The sequence below is a fragment of the Sorex araneus genome, chromosome 5 (assembly GCF_027595985.1).
Source record: "Sorex araneus isolate mSorAra2 chromosome 5, mSorAra2.pri, whole genome shotgun sequence".
Lineage (NCBI taxonomy): Eukaryota > Metazoa > Chordata > Mammalia > Eulipotyphla > Soricidae > Sorex > Sorex araneus.
Window position 1 is genome coordinate 198,152,638 of NC_073306.1, and position 27,588 is coordinate 198,180,225.

The 27,588-nt window shown below is 41.1% G+C and overlaps 1 protein-coding gene across 1 annotated transcript in view; it reads left to right on the forward strand.

The window, feature by feature from the left end:
* The first annotated feature begins 12,925 nt into the window (after nucleotides 1–12,925).
* Nucleotides 12,926–27,588, forward strand: part of PARM1 (prostate androgen-regulated mucin-like protein 1) — a 104,830-nt gene continuing 90,167 nt past the window's right edge. The window contains exon 1 of the mRNA XM_055140217.1: nucleotides 12,926–13,338. Coding sequence (XP_054996192.1) covers nucleotides 13,296–13,338 — 43 coding nt within the window. The 5' untranslated portion in view covers nucleotides 12,926–13,295. The remainder of the gene's footprint in view (nucleotides 13,339–27,588) is intronic.

Consider the following 27,588-nt stretch of genomic DNA (forward strand, 5'->3'; position numbering starts at 1 on the left):
TGGAAAGTAATGAGAGCAAGAGCTGTCCTAAGGCCACCACTAACCCTCAACCCATTCCTGACCAGAACTGCATCAAAAATGGTGCTTTCTAAAGGACCTGCTTCATTGGAGAAAAGAGATTTACCAAAACTTGGAACCTAAGCATAATTAAGTCACAGGTAGCTGTTATCACTGTTGCTTTTGTTATGCAAAAAAAGGAAATAGGGAAATGTGCTGTACACAATTTTCACTTGATCTGATGAATTAACCCTAATCCAGGTCTATGAGACTCTTCTTGACTCTTTTTAACTAGACAAATTTGTCCATTTCTTTGTGCTTTTATAGATTTTAAAACAATAGTATGATTCAGCACAGATGTTGCCAAATTGATTTGCTTTCCTCTTGGGATCTTTGCCTGTTTTATAACTGAGGAAATCAATGAGAGAAAGAGAGGGGAGGGAGAGAGAGAGAGAGAGAGACAGAAGGGAATTGAAGATGAGAGAGTCATCTCAAGAAAGGGTACTGTAAATATGATAATTATTCCTAGCAAACAGTTATCTAAAACTTCTACTTGTAATTTACTTGTGGTATTATTAACTGGTTTGGGTTTATTTTCTATGAGTTTGTATAAGACATAGTAATTCAATACATTATTTGCTTATGTTAGTGTTATCCCTCAAAAATGGAGTGACTGTCTTTTAAATGAAGGAGGAGAGGAAGAATAAAAGTGAAAAGTAGAATAATAAATATGAATAAAGTATGATTATTATATAATCAAAATTGGTATTGACTTGGAGAGGAGCACTTATGTAAAAAAGTCATAAGACAAACTATCTAAAACATTCTGATAAAGAATCAGAGATGCATAGTCGTCGCATGAGTAAAGGACAACTACTAAAAGTTTCTTCATAATTAGCTGGATTGTGCCTAGTCTAATAGTAACAAGACAGCTTATGAGAGAGACACAGCTAACCAGTACAAAACTACTCTCATTAGCATCATAATTCAGTTGCCACTGAAATCAACATCTTACTTAAGAAGTCTTTATGTCAAACAGCTTTGAAAATATTGGTGTTTTAATTTGTCCAGTGAAAGATAGTATAAATAAAGTAATAGGAAATAATTCATGAATCATTTTCCTTTTGGAGGATAAGTTACCAAGAATCAAACCCAGGAACTATTATCACTGTCATCCTGTTGCTCATCAATTTGCTCTAGCGGGCACCAGTAACATCTCCATTGTGAGACTTGTTGTTACTGTTTTTGGCATATCCAATACGCCATGGGTAGCTTGCCAGGTTCTGCTATGCGGGCGAGATACTCTCAGTAGCTTGCCAGGTTCTTCGAGAGGACGGAGGAATCAAACCCAGGTTGGTCATGTGCAAGGCAAACGCCCATCCCGCTCTGCTATCGCTCCAGCCCAGGGATTCATATATACAAGGTAATGCTTTACCACAGAGCTACAAAGCTATCCCTTGTACATAATCACCTTTTGGTTCCTAAATACCACATATTTTCTTAGTCTAAAGGACTCTCTCTAGTAGTTTTGTTTATGGGGGGAGGGGTCTTGGAGAGGCACTCTTAGCTGTGCTCAGGGCTTAATCCTGGCTCTGCACTCAGGGATCATTCCTGGCAGCTCACAGCCTAAGTGGGGTCAAACCCAGGTTTGCTACGTGCAAGGCAAACACCCTATCCACTACACTATTTATTGATCCAGCCCCACTCGTGGTTATTGTTTGTTTATTTGTTTGATTTTTACCTTGGAATACCCTCTTTCATTTTCTCAGCTACACAATTCTACTTCTACTCTTCACTTTCTCAGTCTTTGTCATTCCTACTTCAACTTCTAATTTAAAGTTCACTTTCACCCAAAGCTGGAGTGATAGTAGAGAGTAGGACGTTTACCTATACATTAAAGCCTTCTTCAAACTGATGTTTTGAATTAACAGTGAAGTTCACAAGTTTCTCTTAAGATTCCTTGAAGCTTTTGTAGCTTTATTGTCTGTTATTATAGTTTTAATAGCATATCAATATTTTACACATAGCAAACATTGCCTTGGCTGCCAAAGTCCTTTTCTAATCTCCAAGCCTACTCTTATTTAATTATAAGTATTATAAACCAAGGTAGCATAACTACTTGCCCAGAAATAGCTTTGAAGTAATATCTTAATATTATTAATAATTTAAAGTAGAAAGACACTGGGATTTAAACTATAGCTTAGTACATTTTTATTAGTATCAAGAAGAAGAAACAATACAAGATCTCCAAGTGATTTTAGTGAACTTTTGCCACATTTCAAAGACAAAAATTACCATCTGTTTTCTTTGGATGTTTATGAGCACAAAGTATTAGCTAAATGTTAGGTATTCAAGTGTATGTCTAAATGTCAAGTGTAATCATTAAGGAAAATGCAAGTAATAGTAAAAACAAACATATTGAGGCTCATAGTCTTTACTGGGATGTAGCACTGCATTGTAGCACGTTGTCCCATTGTTCATTGATTTGCTTGAGCGGGCACCAGTAACGTCTTCATTGTGAGACTTGTTTTTACTGTTTGGGCATATCGAGTATGCCACAGGTAGCTTGCCAGACTCCGTTGTGTGGGAGGGATACTCTCGGTGACTGCTTGGCTCTCCGAGAGGGATAGAGGAATCAAACCTGGGTCGGCTGCAAGCAAGGCAAATGCCCTACCCACTGTGCTATCGCTGCAGTCCATACTGGGATGTACTATGGGAAAATGGATTCCTATTTTAATGTGAATGTCAATAAAATCTATTTAATAAGTTCCTAGTGAAGTCACTTGGATTTAATAAGTGCATCAAAAGCAGGTGTTTCTAACTCTATGGTGGTGGCTAATATGATGACTATTCTGCTCTCGTGAATAATCAATATGCTGCCTCTAATGGCTGCTGGTGCAAGGAAGCAGCTGTTATTCAGGTCACCACCATGACCTTTCACCCCCTCACTGCTTCACAGACTGGATTTACGATGCTATTTAGGCAAAGGCGTTGCATTGACCCAATACTTTGTATGTTCTTATTTTCCTTTCAGATGACTGACTTGTGACCAATGTAAGAATTAAGTAATTTAAAAGTCCCGTTTTAGCAAACTAAGTACGCTACTACTAGTTTCTTTTCTAGCATAAGTTCTGTTTCACATGGTAACATCAAAATTGGCTAGTTACTGAGGTTAGGTTTGCCATAACACTGGCATCTTAGTAATTTGAGAAAAGGTTTTATTTTTATTGGCTTAAAAGAAACCCAAGGCATCAAAGTAAGTTTTCTCCTGAGATGACTATATGGCCATCTCCATTAGCCACTGCAGTTTTAATAATTTTTGCTACTTTTGATTTTGGATTTTTTGGATTTTGGTAGTGGTGGTGGGGGGCGGGGGGGGGGTGTCACAGCCAGCAATGACAGTTTTAGCTTTGACTGCTCTGGATAGGTTTTCCTTCCGGAGCCTCACTGCTAGGGTTTCTACATTACACAACTTATACCAATAAGACTTGTTCACCCAAGATTTCTAACTTCATCCAAGCTTTACCAACTGGGGATGGATGGAGGTCACGCTTCCTGAAACTCCTAAGGGGGTTCACTAAATTATTTAAGTCTTTTTTTTAAGTTCCTATTATTCAAGAAGATGCATAGTTACTGAGTTCTGATGTTAAACTTTTTCTTCAATATTGAGTCACCCAGAATTTTCAAATAATCTCATTTTTTCTATTGCACCATCTTATCTCCCTCTCCCTACTCCCTTTTCCTCAAGTAGCCTGAGTTCTATTATCAATATTCATTTACTTGTCTTTCATTTTAGTCTGCTTGTTCATCAATTTCATATCCTCAGTTGCACACATAAATGAATCCACCCAACATATGTCTTTTTCTTTCTGATTCATTTTGCTTCTCATAATTCCCATGAGCTCCTTCTATTTTGTTGCAAATGGCAAAAATTCACCTGCTATTATAAATTCATTTTTCTGCTTGTTAGCTAGAATCAATTTCTGTAACCCACAACTCAGGAACCTGAAAATATAAAGATGTTAAAAATTGTGATCAAATAACCCCAAAGAGGCATTGGTCCCAGGGATGTAGCTCAGTGGCACAGTGTATGAGGCAGGAGTCCACCAATTTGATCCCAGGCACTTTGCCATATGTGTGATCTCACTGCATTGTCATTTGTGATTCCAGTGCCACAACAAAGTTTGACATTCCTGGAAAGTATCACAACCAAGTGCACGCAATTCTCAGTTATTGCAGAAACAAAAACAAAAGCAGCAATGACAACCACAACAAAGGGAAGAGAAAAGTGGGGAAATGAGGGATATCCATTCAGTGGCAATTATTCCTATGGCTTTAAAGGTACAACAGCTCTAGAGGGTCACTGTTACTGTCATCCCGTTGCTCATCGATTTGTTCAAGCGGGCACCAGTAACGTCTCTCATTGTGAGACTTATTGTTACTGTCTTTGGCATATCCAATACACCACGGGTAGCTTGCCAGGCTCTGCCGTGCAGGCTAGATATTCTTGGTAGCTTGCCGGGCTCTACGAGAGGGGCGGAGGAATCAAACACAGGTCAGCCGTGTGAAAGGCGAACGCCCTGCCGCTGTGCTAACAATCAAGTAGAAGCATCTGAAAGGTCAGTCAAGTTCAAAAGATTTGTAATTATGTTATGTGACAAAGAAATGCCCAATTCAGTCAAATTAAATACAGAACAATAAAGACAACCATGATCAAAGCAGGAAAGGGAAGAGGAGGCTAAACTCTTCATAAAAAACTTCAAATATATTATGCTGAACATTAGAATCTACTTATCATCTCATCCAATATCTTCAGACATTGCATATCTAAGGAGACATCTTACCCCTAAGAAGTATCATAATTTGATTGTATCACTGTAGTGGTACAGTGAAGCACATGAAGATTTATATAAAAAATTTATGAAGATTTATATATATATTTTTTTGCTTTTTGGGTCACACCCAGCAATGCACAGGACTTACTCCTGGCTCTGAACTCAGGAATTACTCCTGGTGATGCTTGGGGGACCATATGGGATGCTGGGAATCAAACCCGGGTCAGCCACATGCAAGACAAACACCCTACCTGCTGTGCTATTGCTCCAGCCCCAAAGATTTATAATTAAGCTTAAAAATATCTTAGATTTATATTTATACTAGAGCAATAATAATAATAATAATAATAATAATAACAATGATGGTGTAGAAATATCTGAATATTTTCTATTTTATGTACTACTATTTTAGAATTTGCACTGTTTATCATTTTTTAAATTCTATTTTAACATATATAAATATATCATTTCTATCTCTAATTTTGAGATTTCTGTCAGTCGGGATGGGAGATGTATGCTGAAAGTAGATAATGAACCAAACATTATGACCTCTCAGTGTCTGTATTATAAGCCATAATGCCCAAAAGTAGAGAGAGAGTATGGGGAATATTGTCTGCCATGGAGGCAGGGGGAGTGTGGGAAAGGGAGGATATACAGGGATATTGGTGGTAGGGAATGTGCACTGGTGGAGGGATGGGTTTTTGATCATTGTGTGATTGTAATCCAAACATGAAAGCTTGTAACTATCTCACGGTGGGTGATTCAATAAAATTAAAAAAAATTTTTTGAGATTTCTATTTATAATCACAACATTTTAAAGAATTAAAGAATCATTATTTCCATATTTAACATATTTGATTTAAAAGAATCTTGAAGTGTTTAGAAAGGTTTTTTTTCATTAAAGCTAATAAAATTGACACCTAAACGGAAAATTAAAATATTAAATTTATGTTATAGTTTGAAAATGACTTGAATTTATATTATAGTTTAAAAATGTCTAACTTTCTTTGCTTATGAGGTTAAAATTATTATCCCAGACCTCAAAAAATCACACAAAAATTATAAAAATTATTTTAAAAATTATAAAATTATAAAAAATATAAAAGTATAAAATTTATAAGACAAATGTAAAAATTTAAGCATTTGTAACTTTGAAAACAAAATAACTATATACTAATGAGAAAATAATCATTTTTTTAATTCTTAAGCTTCCATCTACTCCACTTCCAGTTAAGAAAGTCCCATCAATACTGCTTATTTGTGGAAAGTGTCCCTAAGGTCAAGCAAGAGATTAAGTCAAGGTTCTATAGCCACACTCTCCACTACAAAGCCACTAGCCAAGGCTTATTGGTTGAGTATTCAAAATATGACTAGTTGGAATTGCAATAAACACTAAATGGTAAAGACTTCAAATGAGAAAATGAATATAAATGATCTCATTACATTTAGAATTTTTTTATGAGGCACTGTCATTTCCAAAGTTAGTCATAGTTCAGTTTCAGGCATACAATATTCCAACACATTTCAAAAAAATTGTAGGTTGAAATATTGTAAATATATTGGGTAAGTAGCACTGCACTGAAGCACTGTCATCCCGTTGCTCATTGATTTGCTTGAGCACCAGTAACATCTCCATTGTGAGACTTGTTGGTACTGTTTTGGGCATATCGAATATGCCACAGGTAGCTTGCCAGGCTCTGCCGTGTGGGCAGGATACTCTTGGTAGCTTGCTGGGCTCTCTGAGAGGGATGGAAGAATCAAACCAGGGTCGGCTGCGTGCAAAGCAAACGCCCTACCCACTGTGCTATAGCTTCAGTCCATATTGGATAAGTCAGGCACATTATTACAATCACGTCTCCCTCCTTTTTCTATTGTTTAACTGTGACTCCTTGAAAATCTTAAATTACATATGTAATTTACATTGCACTATTGGCTGAGTCAAGTCAATCAATATTGTACCAAGTCAATCAAGTTTTAGACTTGTTTAAATAAAAGAGCTCATAGTGTGTGTATTTCCAAGCAGCCAGTCTCTTCCTTCCTGAAGTATTTTAAAGGTTATCTCCTTAATTAAAATAAAAATTAGTGACACGTGGTTTAGTGTCCTCTAAAAGCCCCTGCAGCTTCAAACAACTTACTGAGATTAGGAGAACAATCATGCTTCATCCTGCCCTTTTGCGATTGCCCTTGTTCAAGGAAATATTTCTTGGTCACATTCCAGATTTACTGCTTTGCCTTGACTCATTTTGCTGTTAATTTTTTTTTAAAGAGAATTGAAGTTAAAAAGAGAAAAGCACTCTTTTGTGGGATTAAAAAAAAAATAAACAACAACAACCTTGTATGACACTAACACCCAAGGATGGTAGAAACAAGAACCAGGACGAGTGGCCCAAGGTTGGGAGTCTGCCTCGAGGGCTGGGGAAGAGCATGGTTTGGATAGATTAGGAGCCCTGATGACAATGATGGTTGGAAGGGCTCCCTCAGGATGGGAGATTTATGCTAAAAGTGGCAAAGGACCAAACATGATGGCCTCTCAGTATCTGTACTGCAAACCATAATGCCAAAAAGTAGAGAAAGAGACAAAGAAGAAAAGTGCCTGTCATAGAGGCAGGCTGGGGGTCGGGGTGAGGGGAGGGAAGATAAAAGGAAGGATACTGGGGATGTTGGTGGTGGGAAATGTACACTGGTGGACGGATGGGCGGAATATTGTATGACTGAAACCCATCACTGTCATGAAAGCTTTATGACTGTATCTTATGGTGATTCAATAAAAACAATTAAAAGATAGAGTGGGGAGAGAAAGAGAGAGAGAGAGAGGGAAACAGCAAAATGATTTGAGAAAGTACAGTGGAGCCCATAGAAATACTTTGTAATAAAACCTAGAAGATGAAATAAAACCAAGGCCAAATACACAATATGGAAGGGCTGCATTCCTCTTGCCTTTGGGGAAGAAGGTGAGGCAGCAAAGGGGCTGTCAGTGGCCCTGCAGAGAGGGGTTTTTGCAGCTCAGATGTAGCAAGAGTGGAATTAGTCCTGAGGGCAGTGCCCAAGTCACAAAGCTGTATTTGTGAAAAAGTAGTTGCAGCAGTCATTCCGATTTTTTTCCTTCAATCTCAAACTTCTAAAATTTTACACCGAAAGTTTCTCGTTCAATAACAGCTAGAATTTGCTGACATTTAGGACATTGCCAAGTCTTTCACATATATAATTTATGCAATCCTTACCAAAAATGCCAGGAGGAAACTGAGGCATAGAGGTGCCAAGTACAAGAATCACTCAGTAGATGGCAAAATAGGAATTAGAATTCAGCCTTCAGGGGTCATGGGCTAAACTTCAGAACGCAGCTGCTAACCACTCAACGACCACAAGCTCTTCTCTCTGAGCAGCTTACTCTGGGTCTCTTGTGCCATTATGTATCTGAGTCCAGAGCAACATACCTATATTTTCTAACATATTACCCAGCATTATCTTTAAGTTATAATTAATTCAGAACATAAAAACTAAGTCAGCCAAGAGCACTTTTTGTAAGACATTAGAAGTCTATACACCAGAAATCATTTGAATAATAAAAAAAATAGAAGATAGTAAGGGGAAGATTTATTTTAGATTTTTATCCCAGTGGAGTATTATAAAAGAACTAGGAGAATTCTATGAATAACCTGGCCTTGGCTACAAGGTTTGACTACAGAGTTATAGGAAAGTTTTATGCCTGACCCCACTGAGGGGAGCAAGTCTCCCTGCAATAATATCTTTTCATTTCCTTTATACTACTTTTATACATCTTTACACTTCTTTTATAATTCTAAATATATACTAGGTTTTTCATTGCAAACTAACAATAACTTTATGGTGTGTTATGTTTAAACAGATTGCATAAAATGTTTGAAATAGTTCTTAATACATTGATGAAACAAATGTTGGTGGATATTAGTATTTGTAACATTTAACATAAATTATTGTCTATAGTTTTGAAACCATTCAATGCTTTACTCCCTGCTACTAAATTATAGGCTCCCTAATGGCAGGGGCAATTAAACACTACAGAATATATAATTGTCTGCTGCTGTCTATCTGGGCACAACATGTGTTGTCTGCTTGCTGTCTTTCCTTCCTTGCTTCTTTCTTTAGTGTGTGTGTGTGTGTGTGTGCGCATGTGTGAGTGTGTGAAACACTTTCTACCACTGAACTACATCCCTGACCCCCTCCCTACACTTTAAAAATTGAGCATAAACTTCTGTGTTCATTGCAGCACTATTGAAAATAGCTAGAATCTGGAAATAACCTGAGAACAGATGCCTGGATAAAGAACCAATGGTATATCTAGACAGTGGAATCCTACACAACCACCAGGAAAAATAAAGTCATGAAATTTGCTTATACATGTGTTGGATAACATTGGGTTGTCTGTGCTCCTCCCACAGGGAGCTTAGGTTTATTGAGCTACTCCCACAACAGTGCCCCTGAGGCACACCCAATTCCATCAAGCACTAATAATCCTATATTGCTTTTCTCTTTCCTTTCTGTCCTTTGCATGGTTTATTTAGCAATGTCCTTTTTGTATAGACACAAGAAGACAGTTGATGCTATGCTTTTGTAACATGAGAGTTAATTGACTCCAAATAATATTTACTCCTGGGCATCTATCCATATTTACTTGACTTAAGTCTCAGTTGCCCTTGGTTCCTAGCACTCCAAAAAACAGGGTCCTGATGAAGGGACTGGATGGACCCAGGGCAAGCTGTACGCCATGCTGGCATCAAAAGGGGACAAGCTAAGCACCATAACTATAATAAGTTAAGAGCATGATCATGAAACAAACTTTGTCATGACCCAAAAAGAAGTCACTGAATAAGGACCCTGCTGGGTTTAGGAAAGACTAACCTGGCCTGAGGACTGTAGTCTGGGACATACTGCGAGATGTCCCCAGAAAGAGCCAAGCTTTAAACTCAATATATCTTTGTGTTTATACAAAATGACTAGAAATATTATAAGAAGTAAATTTACTATGATTGTTTAAATGGATGACTAGCTGAGGGAATGGGAAAGCAATACATCCTAGATGGAATCCTGCTCTTGAGCAGATCTCCTAGTAGCTGAACCCTCAGATGAGATTTTGTTCTGAGTTAACTTCCTAGAACTTCCCCTGAAGGAGTGGCTTTACCTCTGTTTGTTGTTATGACAATGTTCAGCCCCGCCTATGTGTACCCCTCCCTTCATGATTTCTATATAACTATGGTTAAGGGGGAAGATTAAAGACTTTGAGGTCTAGGAGAACTAGGAAGAAGATAAGGAAGATGAAGATAATGAGGACGAGGATGAGGGAACCAAGATGACTGGGACTATGATTAAAACTATGACTCTGTGCTGTAAGGAGAGAGATCAGACTGTGTTGGGGAGGAGAGAGAAATAAACCGACTACGGGGCCTGCTTCTTTGTTTCCCCCTTTCTTTCTTCTGTCTGTCCTATGGGCTGGCCAGGGAATTGGTTTTCGGCCACCGAACACTGGAACACTTGAGTCCTACGCGCATCCATGCCACTTCTCTGTTGGAAACTCACAGACACAGAGCATCATGCTGAGTGAATGAGTCAGAAGGAGAGGAGCAGACAAGAATGACTGCCCTCATTTGTGCAGTCTAATAGTATGAGACTAATGCCCAAGGACAATAGAAATGAGGGTCAGGAGGATTGACCCACAGTTGGAAGCTTGCCACAAGTGCGTGGGGGTGGGAGGGGGGATGGAGAGGGGGAAAAGACAGTTAGGATAAAGAAGGGACCACTGTGACAATGATAGTTGGAAAAGAGATATACATGATAACCTTTCAGTAACTATACTGCAAGCCATAATGCACAAAAAGAAAGAGAGAGAGAGACAGAGAGGGGAGGAGGGAGGGAGAGAGGGGAGAGGGATAGAGAGTGGAAGGGAGAGAGGGAGGGAGAGAGGGAGGGAGGGAGAGAGAGGGAGGGAGAGAGAGGCAGGGAGGGAGGGAGGGAGGGAGGGAGGGAGGGAGGGAGGGAGGGAGGGAGGGAGGGAGGGAGGGAGAAGAAAAGTGCCCATTGCAGACTAAGTGGTGTGGGGGGGAGGAAACTGGAGACATTGGTGGTGGGAAATGTACTGGTGATGGGTGTTGGAACACTGTATTACCAAAACCCAATCATACACAACTTTGTAACTGAGTATCTCACAGTGATTTAGTTTTATTTAAAAAAAATGAAAGACATTGAAAAAGAATTGGATATTATTTGTTTTCACCAAAGCATAATGAGCGTTAGCATCACTTCTGGGTGGTGAGAATTTAAATAATCAATTCTCCACTTTTTGCTTCTGTTTTCTCAAATAAATGTGAAGGTGCAACACTGCTTCAGTTACTCTGGACCCATAGCATGTTTTGTTTTGTTTTGTTTTGTTTGGGGGGGTCACACCTGGCTGTGCTCAGGGATTTACTCTGGGTTCGTTGTTTGCAAGGCAAGAATCTTACCTGCGGTACTATCTCTCCAGTCCCCACAGCAGATTCTGACCTCAAGAACTCAACTCATTGCTTAAACCATTGGGATTTAGAGGTGATGTATCAAATAGGCATAGCCTAGCTCACCCTGATTAGTAAAACCTGTTACATTTCTACAGTCTTGCACAACATCTGGGACCTAGGAAGTGATTAGGTGCTTGATTAAATGAACCATAAATTAGACCACAAATGAAAAGCTTTAATTGTTTTCATAGAAATTAATAGCTTTAAAGGAATTGTTCTCAACTCTATTCTGTGTCTGTATGTATTTTCACTGGTTAGTATGTGAAGAACATCATTCTTTGGTTACCAAAGCATCATCTTAGATATCAAAGTTAGAGTTACATATGGTTTGCTCTCCAGAAGGCTCCATTAAGTTTTTCTGAATTTCAATTATTTTTTTCAATGAAGTGGTTTAGCGAAATCCTTTATTTCTGTCATAAACTTGGCTACTTAACTGGCCCTATTTAAAGTCACCAGTGCCACATGGATTGTCCTTGCAAAACCCCACTTGTGTGTGGTCCCTGCCTCCATGACAACCACAGCCCAGATGCAGAAAGTAGTCAGAATCATGTAGATTGCTCCAGGAACTGGAAGGACCTCGAGGTCAAAAACATTCAGAGAATTTGTTTAATAAATGGAATTTGTCGGTTCTCTGGACAGGGAAGAGAAAGAGGGATTGAGCACTTGGTTGAAATCTCTCTCATTTCTCATTCCAACAAGAATCAATCAATTTACTCGGACAAAAGAAAAACTACATGATCAGGCCCCAAAAGGGTGAGACAATAAAAGCCAAAGCACTGGTAAATGAGGAAGGAGTCAGAAAAAGAAAGTTGTTTCCTGGAGCTAATTGTTCTGAACAAATCAGTCCTCCAGGAAGGCTAATGATAACACAGATACCAGGAGACTTGCAATTTGATGGAAATAGTGAGAAATCGCATATCAAAGGGGAGTGAAGTGCGAGGTCAGCTTTGATTTGTGTGAATGCGCAGAACCTTTGGATCTTGAAGAGGGTAGCCAGAACTAGGTGAGACGCCGCTACCAAGGCAGGTGTCTGATTTACACCATGAGCTAATGTTCCCCAGAGAACACGTGAACCATCTGCGCATCCTTCTCCTTACCTGGAAATGACTCTACAACAGTGTCCAAGTCAAATGATTCTAACATGAGCTCGACTGGAGAGTTGTCCAAGGTGCCTCCACAACTCCGGAAATGACAGCCTTTATTAGAGTGCTAGCGCATGAACTTGCCAGCGAGGGAGTCCACTGACGTCACCTTGAGCCACATTACTCATCTCTGTGTCTGTCTCTCGCAGCAGCAAAGGGAATGAGAACACGTATCCCCACGTTGTTACAAGAAACCACAATGCCCTAGAACACGGAGGCTCCTAGTTAACCCACCCCATTCTCTCGTACGTGATGCCAGGGCTATTGCATCTAGGAGGAGCACACAGCCCGGCTCGGGCACCACAAGTGCAGAGAGGTTGCAAGTGCGTGTATTTGACGTGCCAGCAAGAACCCTGGGGAGAAATGGAGGAGCGGGGGTACTCGGAAAGAAACGTGTGAGCTCATGCACGGGGGTGGGGTCTCCAAGGTGCCACCTACAGTCGCTTTGGAAAAGTTGAGAGAGAGCCCCGGGATCAGTCCCCCTCCCCTCTATTCCATCCCTCGGCGCCCTGTCGCCAGGCCTGTGCAGAATCCCTGGGAATCCGGGCTCCGGCGCCCCGACCGTCCAGCAGAGGCCGCCCTGGGCCGGGACTCCCGGGACGCGAGCGCCGCGCGAGGGGGAAGCCCGTCACGGCGTCGGGGCCGGGCTGGGAGGGGTTTGGCTGCGGCAGGCGCGGGATGGAGCAGAAGCGCGCGGGGCGCCCGAGGAACCGCAGCTGAGCGCGCTCGCCTCCCGCCGGCCCCGCCGCCTCTCTCCGCGCCGCCAGCCCCGCGCGGGGCACCGAGCACCGCCTGCCATGATCGGCCAGACCCTCTGGACCCTGTGCATCCTCGCCGCAGGTACTGGGGGGGCGCTCTCCCCTGGGGGGGGGGGCTGCTGCAGCGCCGGGAGCCGGGCCCGGGGCTGGGAGCCCGGCAAGTGCGTCTCGGCGTCCCCGGGGCTGCGCTCGGCGCGGGGCGCACTCGGGGTGGAACTGACGCGGGTCTTGGGGGGGATCGCGGGCTGTGCGGGGCGCTCTGGGGTGGGGGGAGGTGAGAGAGGGTCGTTCCCGCCGTAGCCCGAGCGCGCACAAACTCCCAAGCTCGTGGAACAGGTGGCCGAGCGACCCGTTCGCACGCTGGCTGGACGCCGCGGCCACTCTAGGCTTCTCGGGTCACAGCCTGACGCAGGGGGATCCTGTGTGGCAGGGAGCGGGGACGGGGTGGAGGGGAGGGGGTAAGGAAATAAAAAGCGGGTGCAGTGTCGTGTGGGAGAGGGGAAGGCTTCGCTTCCGAGGAGGCTCAGAGCGGCGGCTGCGCCCCGCGGCGCTGCTGTGTGTCCCCGGGCTGCCTGGCGGTCTCTGATCTGCAGTGTCCCTCGCTAGGTACGCTGGGGGGTGATGCGGCACTACCGCCGGGCTGCTGCCCCAGCCGCTTCCAGCTCAAGCTCACCGCCGAGGGGGGTGCAGTTCTATTCTATGCAGTGCTTCGGAGCCTCCCCCAAATTCTGGCCGTGCAGGAACTATGAACTTGGCTAAAAACCGGTATCCACCCATGCACACCCCCCCCCCCCCCGCCGCCGCTCCATGTGGTCCCCCCTACCCCGCCTGGTGACATCCCCCACCTCTGGCAGGGACTGTGCTGGAGCCGAGAACTGATTTGGCTTGCTCCGGGGACTGGGAAAGATCCCAAACAACTAAGCATTAAGTAGAGTTGGGATGTGCACCGGTCTTTCCTCCAGAAAATGCAGCCCGGCAAAGAATAACTGACGACGAAAAGGGCACCGGTGAAAGACGCTCGAACGCGCCGGACACTGGTGTGTTTAGCTAGGAATGTTCCAGAGGCACACTGCACACGACGCTGGGACTTAATGCTTGTAAATCTGTGTTTTTCTTCCTCCCGAGCTCCTGGGGTTCCTGTCATTGTGGGCGCACAGCGTTAACACCCCCTTGTAAAGAAGCTAGGAGTTTCCTGGCAGTTCACAAAAGGATAATGCCTTTTGGTGGAAAAGTTTCCTAACTTAAGACTTTAAGGCTGCTGCCCCCCTCCCCTTTGCTTGCTGAGCCTCTAGGCTAGGGAATCCCCACCTGGCTCTGGCGTCTGGCGCCCAGGTAGCACCTCTGGGCCTCGGGGGCTGTGTGGTGTTGCCGCCGCCGGCCGGCGCCTGAAACAAGACATGCTTACGGAATGCAGCTTTACTCTAGACATGCTTACGGAATGCATGCTTTACTCTAAACATGCTTACGGAATGCATGCTTTACTCTTGCCTCACTACAAATCTTATCGGGAGGTGCAAGGCTGAGAAAATCTTGGGTGAGCCCGCGGATAGCCAGTTGGTAGGTGGGTTTGCTAATTTTATCTCTCCCTGATGTCTTCCACCCCCCCATCTCCTCCCCCACCGCTTTTTCTTTGAACAGCTCTGACAGTTGGCAAGACCAGATTTAGCTCTACTAGACAGTGTATGGACGTATTTTGCAAAGCAGCTCTAGCTTTTTTTCATTGGCCAATTTTAGAGCTCTAATAGATAGGATGAATATACATTAATAAAATGTACGTCTACAATATAAAACTTACCCTGTATTATTTATCTGTAGCTCTACATTTGGGATCTCGCTTTTTAGGGCTACTATTCTCTCACACCCAGCATGCAAAAATAAAAGTCCCCCCCGAAGTGACTGTCTAACAGGGGGGCAGTGTGGTGGTGGCTGGGAAGGAAGGCACACAGAAAAGTGATAATTTAGTTCCTGATAACAACTTAGTTTAGTATGAAAACATCTGTATGGGAGGTCCTTTGCATGTGGATCGGGCCATGAAATAAGCAGCGAGGGCCATCCTGAGCCAGAGTGAACTGTAGGCGCAGTTTGTTCAGCACACGAGCTCTTTTTGCCACCACAGAGAACAGCGGCTGAGATGCAGAAATGGCCTCATCCCCACTCCAGCCTCAAGAGACCCGAGGTCACAACCAAGATCGCAGCCGGCCAGTTCTGGGGGCTTTCCTGACCCGAGAAGATGTAGTTAGGACTCTGCTGTGTACATTTCCCAGAGAGGAACGAGGCCTCATCCTCCCTTATATGGTTCATGCCTTGGAAGAAATTTCTCTTGGGGTTATGTGTTATTAGAGCTACTAGCAATCCGTGGTCAGGAAAATAATATAAAACTAGGCACAAAGGCTCATGAGATGTTTTCATACCAAAATAAGTTGTTTTCGGGAGCTAAGTGATCACTTTTCTAGGAAAAAAATGCGTGCTATGGTGATGGAGAAAGGGATGAGGGTTTCTGAAGTGCAAGTGGCATGTATATGTTGGCGGCTACTCCGGAGAAGCTCTCTTGGCAATGCTGTATTTATTTATTTATTTATTTATTTGTTATTGGCAAATAATAGGTGTTTATTGAACAAATTATTATATCATGCATATGTTCAGTCGTTACTATATCCAAGATCAATGGGATGACAAGTGACAAGTGATACAAGTGATGCTTAGTCTTATGGTAAACCACATATATTTAATGCTGCATAATACAAATACATACTAAAGCATGACTGTGAAATTCATATTTATACATACACAAAACATAAACATCTATAAAAATAAATAATACTTAAAATAATGATGATAGCTATTTCAGACTTTTTTTTTTTTATAATAAACTAGTGTAACATCTGATAGCAGTTGTTTGGAGACTTCTGCAGTTTCTTGTCAGCATTAGGATCAAAGAGTGCTAGTCTTCATTTCCATCAGTTAAAAATAAAAGAGGAAAACTTGAAAAAAAATGAAGTAGGAAGCATTAGATGGAGCTAGGAAAATAATTAGGGTCTAGAGAGGGTAGAACAGGAGCTTGGGCTCTTGCCTTCTTATGCCTAACCAGTTTGGTTCTTGGTACCAATTTTGATCCCCAGAGTCCCCTCCAGGAGTGACTCCTGAACACAGAGCCAGCAATAGCCCTGAGCACTGCCAAAATTAAAAGAGGGAGAGAAAAAGAGAAAGAGAGAGAGAGAAGAGGAAAAAAATCAGAAACTTTTAGAAGAATTTGATTCTTCTAATCAAAAAGAAGATGTTCCCTAATGGTGGATTCTATTCAATTGGGCGATGCTTTACTTAGTTTCACAAGGCCATTGTTTCTTTTCTTTCATTCTTTTCTCTCTTCTACCAGTCTTTAGAGGCTGCTAGAAAATGTTTAAAACCTTCAGATGGTACTTTATTGAGCCAGAAACGGGTTTTGCAGGCAACTTTGTTATTTTGTTTGGGGACTACACCTGACCATGCTCAGGGGATATTTTTTCCTGGCTCTGCATTCAGGAATAACTACTGGCATTGCTGGGAAAACCATGTGAGATGCTGGGACTTGAACCCCTATTAGTCACGTGCTTTGTACAAGGCAAGAGCCCTACCTGCTTGTACTATTTCGACTATCGCTCTGGCTCTACAGCTTTTTCTTTTTTTAGCATAATATACCTACTCAGTATATACAGAGCATTTCTTTCAGTTTGCATAATGGACACTTACAAATATATGTGCATTGTCAACAACCCAGAAAAAAAGTAGATCACTACATTTATTTACTTGTTTTTAAAAGAAGGGTGGGGGATAGAAATAATATAGCAGTTAAGATGCTTGTCTTGCATGTGGCTGACCTGGTTTCCACCCTGAGCTCTGCCAAGAGTGATCGCTGAATTTTGAGTATGGAGTTAGAAGTAAGTGAGCACAGAGATAGGAGTAAGCCCTGTGCACCACTGGGCATGGCCCTCAAATCAATTAATAAGAAAGCAACCTTGTACTGTCCATCACCCCCTTATACCTACAACACACGCAAGAGTACTGTCTCCACATTAAAATGCAAGTGAGCAGTGGGAGAGAGTACAGAGATTAAGCAGCATCCCTTGAATGTGACTGACCCCAGTTTGATCTTCAATCCCTGAAACTACATATGTTCCTCTGAGCACCACCAGGAGTGACCCAGACTCCATCCACTCTAGTACTGGAGCACTGTCATCCTGTTGTTCAACGATTTGCTCGAGCAGGCACCAGTAACGTCTCCATTGTGAGACTTGTTGTTACTGTTTTTGGCATATGGAATATGCCACGGGGAGCTTTCCATCCACTATAAAAACAAAATTTCAAATTAAATAAAATAAAATGGAAGCCAGGACCTTCAAAACTTGGCTGCAGAACTGAACAGGCAGGATGGTGGACAGCGGGTCACAGGTAGCTTTATTCATCTCAGTGTCACCTCTGGATTCTTTTCCTTCATTCCTACCATTGCTGCTGCCCATCAACGCTCTGTGGCCCATTGGCCTAACAAGTCTCTCATGAGATAACAGGATTGTACTGCAGTTTCAAAAGACTTTTCAAATTCTCAAGGAGAAAATAAAAAGAGAAACACGTATAAGTGAAGCACAGCCACCACAATCCGACTTTTTCTGCCATGGGTTTAGCTCTGTCTATGCCTTTTCTAGCCCAGGGAAAGTAATATTGCAGTCTACCCCCTTATTAAAACCTAGAGTTCTTTGGTGATCAAGACTGCGGAACTGGATTTCTACCTGCTTCCTAGCTAGAGGTTGTGCTTATGTTATGACAAAACAGATAGTTCTTCTCTAGGCAACTAGTAATTGGAATGTCTTCCTTGTGGGGAGATCCCCACCCTTGTTTTTTTCATGACTATTCTTTTTTTACAGGTCCTGATTCATCAACATATTAAAGCCTTAATATAACTGTTGGAATAAATATATTAAAAAATAAACCAAAATTGCATGCACCATGTTGAGAGGAACACTAGGACCCCTGTGGTGTGGTGAGAGATCGGCCTGTGGGGCAAGGAATATGAATGGTTGCTTCCATTCTTTTAGCCAGGTTACCTTCTTTTCAACTCAAGTCTGTGTCACAAAGAAGTGACACCTCTTTCACCTGAAATTCAACCCGATGAGATGGAAGCTCTCTTTGTTATCTGAGAGACTTGGTAAGGGAGTGTTGCAAAGTAGTGAGCACAGAGATTCTGCAGCTAGATTGCTTGGGTCCTAAAGCTAGGACTGTGAATTTAGGACAAGTAACTTAATGACCCGGGAGTTGTCTTATCAACCAAACTGTGCTAATCAAACCTCATCAGGTTGATGAAAGTGTTAAATGACTGAATAGACCCATAACACCCTGGATTTAGAAAGTGTTCAGTATTAGCTAGTATTGTTATTCTTCTTATAAAGTTGACTCTACTGGACAGTGAGTAGATCATCATCGCCAAAATCAGAGTGGATAAGTCTATGCTTGGACTAGAGCAATCAAAGTTTGCAATTAATATCATAACATAATGCCAGCTGTTCTGGCAAACTTTCATATGCAAATTAAGAAAATATTCAGCTGAGCCTACTAAATGCCTAATTTGAAAAGGTTAATAATGTGCCAACTCGAATTTAGCACAACAATTCAAAAAGGCTTGATAACAAAGAACAGCAAATTTTCACCAAGAACTTGATTTCTTCCACAAGGTCCTTTGCAAACAGGTGCTCAAAGCCCAACTCAACTAAAACATAAGGTTGGGTTCTCAGGGCCACAGGGTTTGGATTATTTAAATCAAACAGTTTCAGAAAAGGTGACTCATGGTATCAGTGTAATCCAGAATGATTCTCCAGAACCCACATGATCAATAATTTCCCAAATTCCTAACTTAATAAGCAGATTTGGATTTCATCTAATTGTGTTCATGTTTATCTGGCAAAAATATTGGCCAAGTATGTACACTCTTAAAGCAAATTTTTTTATGCAACATGATTTTTTTTAGTGGAGTACCAACTAAAAACAATGGGAAGAGATTTTTTAAAAAAATATTTCAGATGGGATTCTTAATACCCACATAGAAGGAATCTGCCTGAGAATTTACAAGTGTGCTTCCTTTTGAAAGTAACTGTCACTGAAGTTGGATACATTAGTATTAGAATAGAATGTCTGCTTTTCTAATAAGATATTGAATAAAACAGTTGCTTGGAAAAATGAGCACGTCCTTTTAAAGACTGTGGCAGTTCTGAAAAGAGATGGGCAAGTAGTGTCTTCATGCCTTAAGCAATGATTCTTTTTTTCTGTGAAAGTGCAGAACTAATAAATATCCAAACAGGGTGACTCCAAAATAAGACTGCTCTGTGCAGCTGTTCATGGTGTTGCTTTTAAGTCAGTTTAAATTACTTAAATGATGAAGATTAGTAGAATATTAAGTTTTCTGATATGTGGTGATTTGATTATTCATCACAATTTTTTGTAACGTAAAAAATTTCTTTACAGACTTTAATGTTTATAAACCTTGAGATCTTTTCTATTTTGTAAGTAATGCAAATCATTGCAAAGACATAGACAATTACATTATTTTTTTCATCTGTGCTTTTCATTGGTTCAAATTGGTATCGTGTCAGTTGAAAATCATCTATTTTCTACAGTACATTTCCCATTTCAACATGCCAAAAACAGTAATGATAGGTCTTATTCCCCTGACCCTGAAAGAGCCTCCAATCATTGGGAAAGACGAGTAAGGAAAGGTTGCTACAATCTCAGGGCTGGGAGGAATAGAGGTGCTACTAGTGCCCGCTCGAGTAAATCGAGGAAAAACGGGATGACAGTGATACAGTGATACATTTCCCACCACCAGTGTCCCTATTCGTGGTGGGAAATGAACACTGGTGAAGGGAAGGGTGTTGGAACACTGTATGACAAAAAAATCTAATCATGAATAACCTTGTAACTGTGTATCTCATGTTGAAAAAAAATTTTTTTGAATAAATAAGCTATTTTAATTTTACTCTGCGTAGTGGTGTAAACAAAAATACCAGGCATCTAATTCAATTTTTCTTTCAATAAAATAGTGAATTCTAAGTATTTCCCATGCAACAATAAACTAAATAATGATTTATTGTTTATCTTGAATTCAAATATAACAGGGAATTTGTTATTTTATCTACCCTTGACCTTTAATGTGTACAATATCAATGTGGCAGATTTGATTTTCAAGGTTAGCTGTAATTTGAAGCTTGCCTCACCCACCATGAGTTTGCCTGAATAATCTCATTAAAAAACAACCTGAGAGGGAGAGATATTAGTGTTATAGGGGAAGGGGTGGGCACATTGGTGATGGGTGTGATATTGGAATTATATGCATGAAAAACAGCTATTAACAGTATTTCAAATCACAGAATATCATTGGTTTTTTTAAAACAATAATCTAAATCCTAGGAATGTGGTTTAGCTATAGAGCACATTCTTGAATGTATGAGACCCTATGCTTGATCCATGGCATGTAAAATAATAAAACTAGAATAATAAAATAAATACAAACAATATGTTCACGGGAAGATGGGGGTTTCAGAGAAACTGTCTTTCAGCAATTATAAGGATTAGGACTCAGTGGTGACTCTCTGATGTAATATTTTGAATCTGATTATATACCTATTATATAATTAACCCTGCATTATATATCTGGGAACAATAGGTGGGATTGCTATAGTCTGTTGAAGCCACATTAACTCACCATATTCTGACTCTCCCTTTCATCATCATCATCATCGTCATCATCATCATCCTGTTGATTGTTGATTTTCTTGAGTGGTCCCTTTGATACAACCCAGAATATTCTAAGTGGTAGCACTACTCTTGCATTGGAACTGAAACTAGAAATCTTTCAGAATCTAACTGCAGAAGAATCATTAGTTAAAGAAAACAAAGCTGAGAAATTCCAGAATTGAGAAAGGCATGCATCCAGATTAAAGAAGTCCAAAGGGTCCCAGCCAAAAGAGACCCAAATAAAAATACTCCAAAGCACATCATGATCAGAATTATAAGAGCCAAAGAGATAGAACATTGAAAGCAGAAAGTTTAAAGAAGTAAATTACATACAAAGGAGCTTCCTTAAAATTCACAGCAAATTTATCAAATAAGACTATATAGACCAGGAGAAAATGGTGGGCTATCATTAGAATCTAACTGGCAGCTGTTTAAGAAAGATCGTTCCAGAGGCCGGAGAGTCCTAGCTGGTTAGAAGCCTGCTGTGTGTGCTGCCAGCTGCCAACATGGGTTCTATCCCTGGCAGAACTATGGTTCCCTCAAGTACTGCCAGGAGTACTTGAGCTCAAGCTCTGAGCACAGAGCCAGGAGTAAGCCCTGAGCACAGCCAGGTGTGGCCAAGAGAGGAAAAAAAAAAAGATAGTGATAAATTCGTTTTGGACTTTAGTATTCTTTTCTGTTCCAGGATTCTAATGCATCTAACAAATATTAATTATATACGATTTAGATAATTATCACAGGGTAGGTCTGTTGGTCTGACTTGAAAGCGATGGCTATCCAGAACCCAAAGGGCCATATTAGGCAGAATTTCAAGAGAGATTGATTTTTAAAAATTCTTTTAAGTAATTGGGCTGTGGTAGAAATCTGCACCTTTTACACCTAAGGCAAAATAGCTGAATAAGTAACTTACTGTTAAGTAGGAAAAATCTGTGGGAAGTTGCCAGGTGTGATACTTAGAAAACATGTCTATTCAGTACAAAACAAGATGAATGGTAAAATACAACTTTGATGATATTATCTTTCTTTTTCCAACCCAAATTCTGACACCTGATTTTCTTTCCCATCAGGGAGGAAATAAGGACATGAGAACTTTAGTGCAGGTGTTGAACATGAAAGGAATTGTAGGAGAGATTTGATTTGATTTGATATTTTGATTTTTTGACATGGTTATAAATTTTAAACTATCATTCAGACCTCCCACTTTATGAAAATAGACATATTCTATTTCTTCAGTAGGGCTGGAAAATTATGTATTACTTTAAAAATTAGTATATTTTGCCAGCTTTGTCTAGTCCAGAGGCACACTCTCATTACTAAATGAGTTTAATCACCCACTATTATATTCATAATGACTTGTTTACTGGTATCTCTTCAGTTTTCATTGGCAAAGCTTTTGTGATCCCTTAGAGGCTGCAGACAGATGCCAGTCTGCTGCCACTGTTTTCATTGTCATGCACTCTGTACTCTGTGACTCTTGCTGTATACTATAATTTGAATTCTTCAGGAAGCGTAGTAACCATCTTCAGGATAAAATATGCTTTCTTTAATTCACCATATTCATGCTACAATGCACTGTCTATATGTAATTAGAGATATATTGATGACTACTGATTCCATTGTGCTGTGTCACATCATGTGTGTGCTGTGTCATATTACGAGAGGATTTAGCAGATCTCAGGGTCTGAGGGGGCTGGATGCCACTGATTCATTGGAGGAGCCTAGAGAAATCTCGTGATCTGAAGTCTAGCTGAGTAGATGGGTCATGAATCTGCCAGTCATGAAAATTCTTTTTTGTTGTCATGTAGTTTTCGTTTTTATCTTTTGGGCCACAACCCTGGTGCTCAGGGCTTACTGCTGGTTCTGCACTCAGGGATCACTCCTGGCATAACTCCGGGGACCGTAGAGGGTGTTGGGCATCCAACCTGGATTGGCCAGGTGCAAAGCAAGTGCTCTATTCTCTGTACTATTGGCTTCAGGCTCTGCCATGGATTCTTGTTGCCCGTGGATATGCTTTGAGAGAGGCTAACACTGCAGTATTCAGCCAGTGGGGTTCCCGAATGATGTTTCTTAAAAATTAAAATGTTGATAGAGATGATATTCAAGAGGAGAGATCCCTGGAATTCTCCTCTTGGAGAACAATTCAGATAGATCTGAGCAAAGGAAGGATCGACAGTTTTTGAGAGTAAATATTCATGTATCATTTATATTGTACGAAATATCAGTGGTGAAGGATGCAAGACATCAAATTACAGGCATAACTGGGTAAGAAATGTAATGTAGGACCGGAGCGAAATAGCTTACCAGGATGGGTTGAGTATATGCGTTGCATGCCCCAGGTTCGATCCCCAATCCCAAATAGTCCATCACCATCAGGAGTGACCCCCCCCTGCGATCACAGAACTGGAATAACCCCTGAAACACCTCTCAGTGTGGCACCCAAACTGAAACAAGCAAGAATGGAAATGAACAGTAGTAACAGTAGGAAGAGACTTCCGAATTTCTACACCAGGGACAAAGGAGAAGCTGAAGTCAGGCTGATTCCAGGCTGCTACCAGGAATGGAAAAATTATCTTTGCATTTGGTGGATGTGTGGTGGGAGGTCTGACAAAGGATCCTTCCTCAAACTTAGATGACTCAAGCATCTTTTACTTTTCAGTTCTGTGAAAGGTTGCCAATTGAGCCTTTCAGATGAAAATGTAGCTGATATGGCTAGTAATTAAGAGGCCCTCTGCATTGTGAAAGGGTTCAGGAATTGGGAAATGTCCTAAAAATGCAAGATAAATTCAACTGCGTGGTTTGAGGAGGCCCAGGCAGCCTTCCTAGAACCGCACTTCAAAGAGAGCAGACTCACATTTAAATACACGTACAAAGAGAAAACTCAGCCTTGCTATGATCAGGTGAGGATGGAGTATGCAATATTTCCTTCAAGATGGTGTCTTGAGAGCAAGTGTTCCTGTTCTACACTAGGACGAAGGGTCTTTGGAATCAAACACAGAAAGCCAGCTCGGGGATTTGCTTCTTCTCTCTTGTAGAGTGGTGACAATATATATACTTGGGTGCCCAGTAGTATCCAGCAAATGCTGATTAAGCGGATGATACCCAAAACCATTTCTTTTGTTTAGCCTTATTTTGTATGTCTGTCTCCTACTATTAGAACTAAAGTGCCGAGACCAGGAATTTTAGCTGGTTTGTCCCTGCTGTTATTTCTACTACGTGGAATCGATCAGTGATTCTCCAAGCTGACTGCACATTGGAATCACTTGAACAGACTTAAGGATAAGACTTAAAGATGCCTGTCCCACCCTCCAGGATGATTCTGGTGTTATCATAAAGATCGTGGTCTGACCCTCAATCCTGGTATTTGGAATACTAGAAATACATTTGGAATTTTAAAGCTCTCTGGGTGATTCAACTAGAAGAAAAGTCTAAGAACCTCTGGAATAGAGAAAATCATGCATAAATACTCAGGAAATATTTGTTAAATTAACATGAGAACCTACATTTACTGAACACTGTCCAGTATTTAGTTGCTACAGCAGTGTATATAAGTTACCCGTGGGAAACTTATATTCTGTGAAGATGATAAATTTTTGTTTGGTCAGGAGAAAGCCAGAAGTTGAGTAGTTAATAATTCATTTCATACTCGTCATATCCAAATCTCATTTCCTGGGCTTCTCCCCCCGCCCCTCCCCCCAGACTTTATGTTTTCCACTTCAATTAATGACAACCCCAGCTCTTTATTTGCTTAGGCGAAAATTATGAGCTATATTAGGCTCTCTGTCTCTGTCTCTGTCTCTGTCTCTCTGTCTCTGTCTCTGTCTCTGTCTCTCTCTCTCTCTCTCTCTCTCTCTCTCTCTCTCTCTCTCTCTCTCTCTCTCCCCCCTTTAAGAAAACCTGCTTTCCACCTTTAAAATGCATCCAGAATTCAAACCACTGCTGTCATTTTCTGTTTAGCTAAAAATAGCCTAATAATGAAAAATAGTGTATTGTACTTCCTCTGACCGAAGATGCTGCTGGTAGCTTTCTTCTGGAATACTGTGGTGGGCTTGTCAGGGCAGCCCTTTACCCTTTCACTCCTAAGGAGAGTTCTCTACATAGCAGCCGACGCACTGGAAACAAATTAGATGATGTCACTGCCCTGTTCACTTTCTTGCTGCAATGGTGTCTGATCATCTTCACAGTAAAACTCCAGGTCCTTGAAGTGACCATCAAGATCTCCATGAATGGCGTCCCATTTATGCTTGAACCTGAACTTCTAGCCTCTCCTTTACGCAAAGGAGCTGTACCAGCTACACTCACTTCCTAATAACATGCAACCGCTGGTTTTCTGTTTAGACATAATTTTTCCAGATATTGCATGGTTAATGCCTTCATTGCCCTAAAACCTTTGCTTAAATGTCACCTGTCACCTTTTTGGTAAAACTTAATAAATCTCCCAATGCTGAATGCTGTGTGACACTTTTGGGGTACTCAAAATATATTTGCTGAACTCTGTGATCAAAATGCACTTTTCGGGAACTCAAAAATGAAAAACTTCAATTTTTAAAAAATTTTTAATTTTTTTTATATCCCCCACTCCAAGCTGACAAACTTTCTTACTATCAGGGTCATATTTAAGTAGGCTTTGAAACGCAAAAAGACTTTTGTTCTTCGTTGAGAGATTAAAACTAAAATTTTGAATCAGTTATTTTCAAGCTAAATACAAAACGTTTGTGGGGGTATGAATATTACTTTAAAATAGCTGAAACTTCTTAAACTCTCTTGCCTATTAAGAAAATGTCACCATTAAGCTCAGCTAGAGAAAATAAAGACTCCTCCACTATTTCAACATGTTTGAGTGACTAAAAATCATTTTTCTGATTAGCTAAAAATAGCCTAATGATGAAAAGTGATTTGAGTCTAAGGGAAGCATGACTGGCAATTCCCACTCATATTTGAAAAGGGCTGGAGCGATAGCACAGCGGGTAGGGTGTTTGCCTTGCACGAGGCTGACCAGAGTTTGATTCCTCAGCCCCTCTCAGAGAGCCCGGCAAGCTACCAAGAGTATCCCGCCCGCAGGGCAGAGCCTGGCAAGCTAACCGTGGTGTATTTGATATGCCAAAAACAGTAATAACAAGTCTCATAATGGAGACGTTACTGGTGCCTGCTCGAGCAAATCAAAGAGCAACGGGGATGACAGTGATACTGTGACAGTGATTTAAGAGGGTTATGTAAATTCAAATGCTAAAATATGAGGGGTGTAAATCACTGATAACCTCAGGAGCAGAATGGGAATTTTCTGGCCTATCAATCCCCATATTCTGCCTTCATTGGTGAGGTTAAAATTCAAGTAATTGAATCCAGGTCATAGAAATGTCATGAAGTCCCAACTAAAATAAAATCTATATCATAGCAGTACTTGTTACCAAATGCTAACTTCCTTGACATGGCTGATGTTGAAACCATTCAGACTGTCATAATCTTCCAGCTTCATCATTCTATAGATACATACAATACTCTTCAGCTTACTGAAAATAGGAACATTTAATTATTTAAAGGTTCTGAAAAGAACATGAGCTTGAAATGACAACATACTCATTTATAAACTTTAGGGATAATGGTAAATCTTCAGGTTTTGTCAACCTGAAGAATAACCTGTAGACCTACGATGAGGGAAAGGATAACTTTCTTTTTTAAAAAAAGATTTTTCGGTCACACTCAACAATGCTTAGGAACTACTCCTGGCTCCGTATTCAGGAATCAGTCCAGGCAGCACTCAAGGGACCTTATGGAATGTTGGGGATCAAACTCCTGTCGGCCGCACACAAGGAAAATGCCCACCCCACTGTACTAACGCTTCAGCCCCCAACTCTTTCTTTTAAAAACGTGGCTTGTGAGGTTGGAACAACAGTACAGCAGGTAGGGTGCTCGCCTTGCCCATGGCAACATGGGTTCGATTCCTGACACCCTTTTTGGTCCCTCAAGCCTGCCAAGAGTAATCCCGACATGCAGAGTCAGGAATAAGCCCTGATCACCCCCCAAAAAATTAAAAATAAAAGCGTGTCTTGCTTGTTCAGCAAGGTTCACTGTCCTTGAGGGAGGACTGTCACGTGTAGCACGCAGCATTGAATAAACAGAGAAGAGACCTTGTGCTGAAGGATGGACCTAGAATTGTGTCTTGTGTTTGCATGTGACCCAGGAGATAGGTGACCTTCTCTCAACCTGCATCCACGGGTGTTGCATGTTCCCCGGTGGAATGAGAAGCAGAGCTTAAGTTCTCAGTGGAAGGAAAAGAAACACACATCAGTAAGAGAAGATTTGTGATATCCCAAATCTCAACAAGTGTGGGTGCCGAGAAAAGCAAAAATTACTACACCACTGAGAATGAGAATAAAGTTCTTGTTTGGACGATTAACCGAGAGAGGAGAGATGGTTTTGTTTTCTGTTTGTTTTTTTTTTTTAATTCACTTTCAGGAAGAATGTTGGTTAAAAAAATGCTGTGTCAGTGACAGTTACCTCTTATTTTGTAACAGTGAAAACTGTTACTCCCAAGCTCTGATAATTAAAACATTGTATTATACGTGTTATAAACATGTGA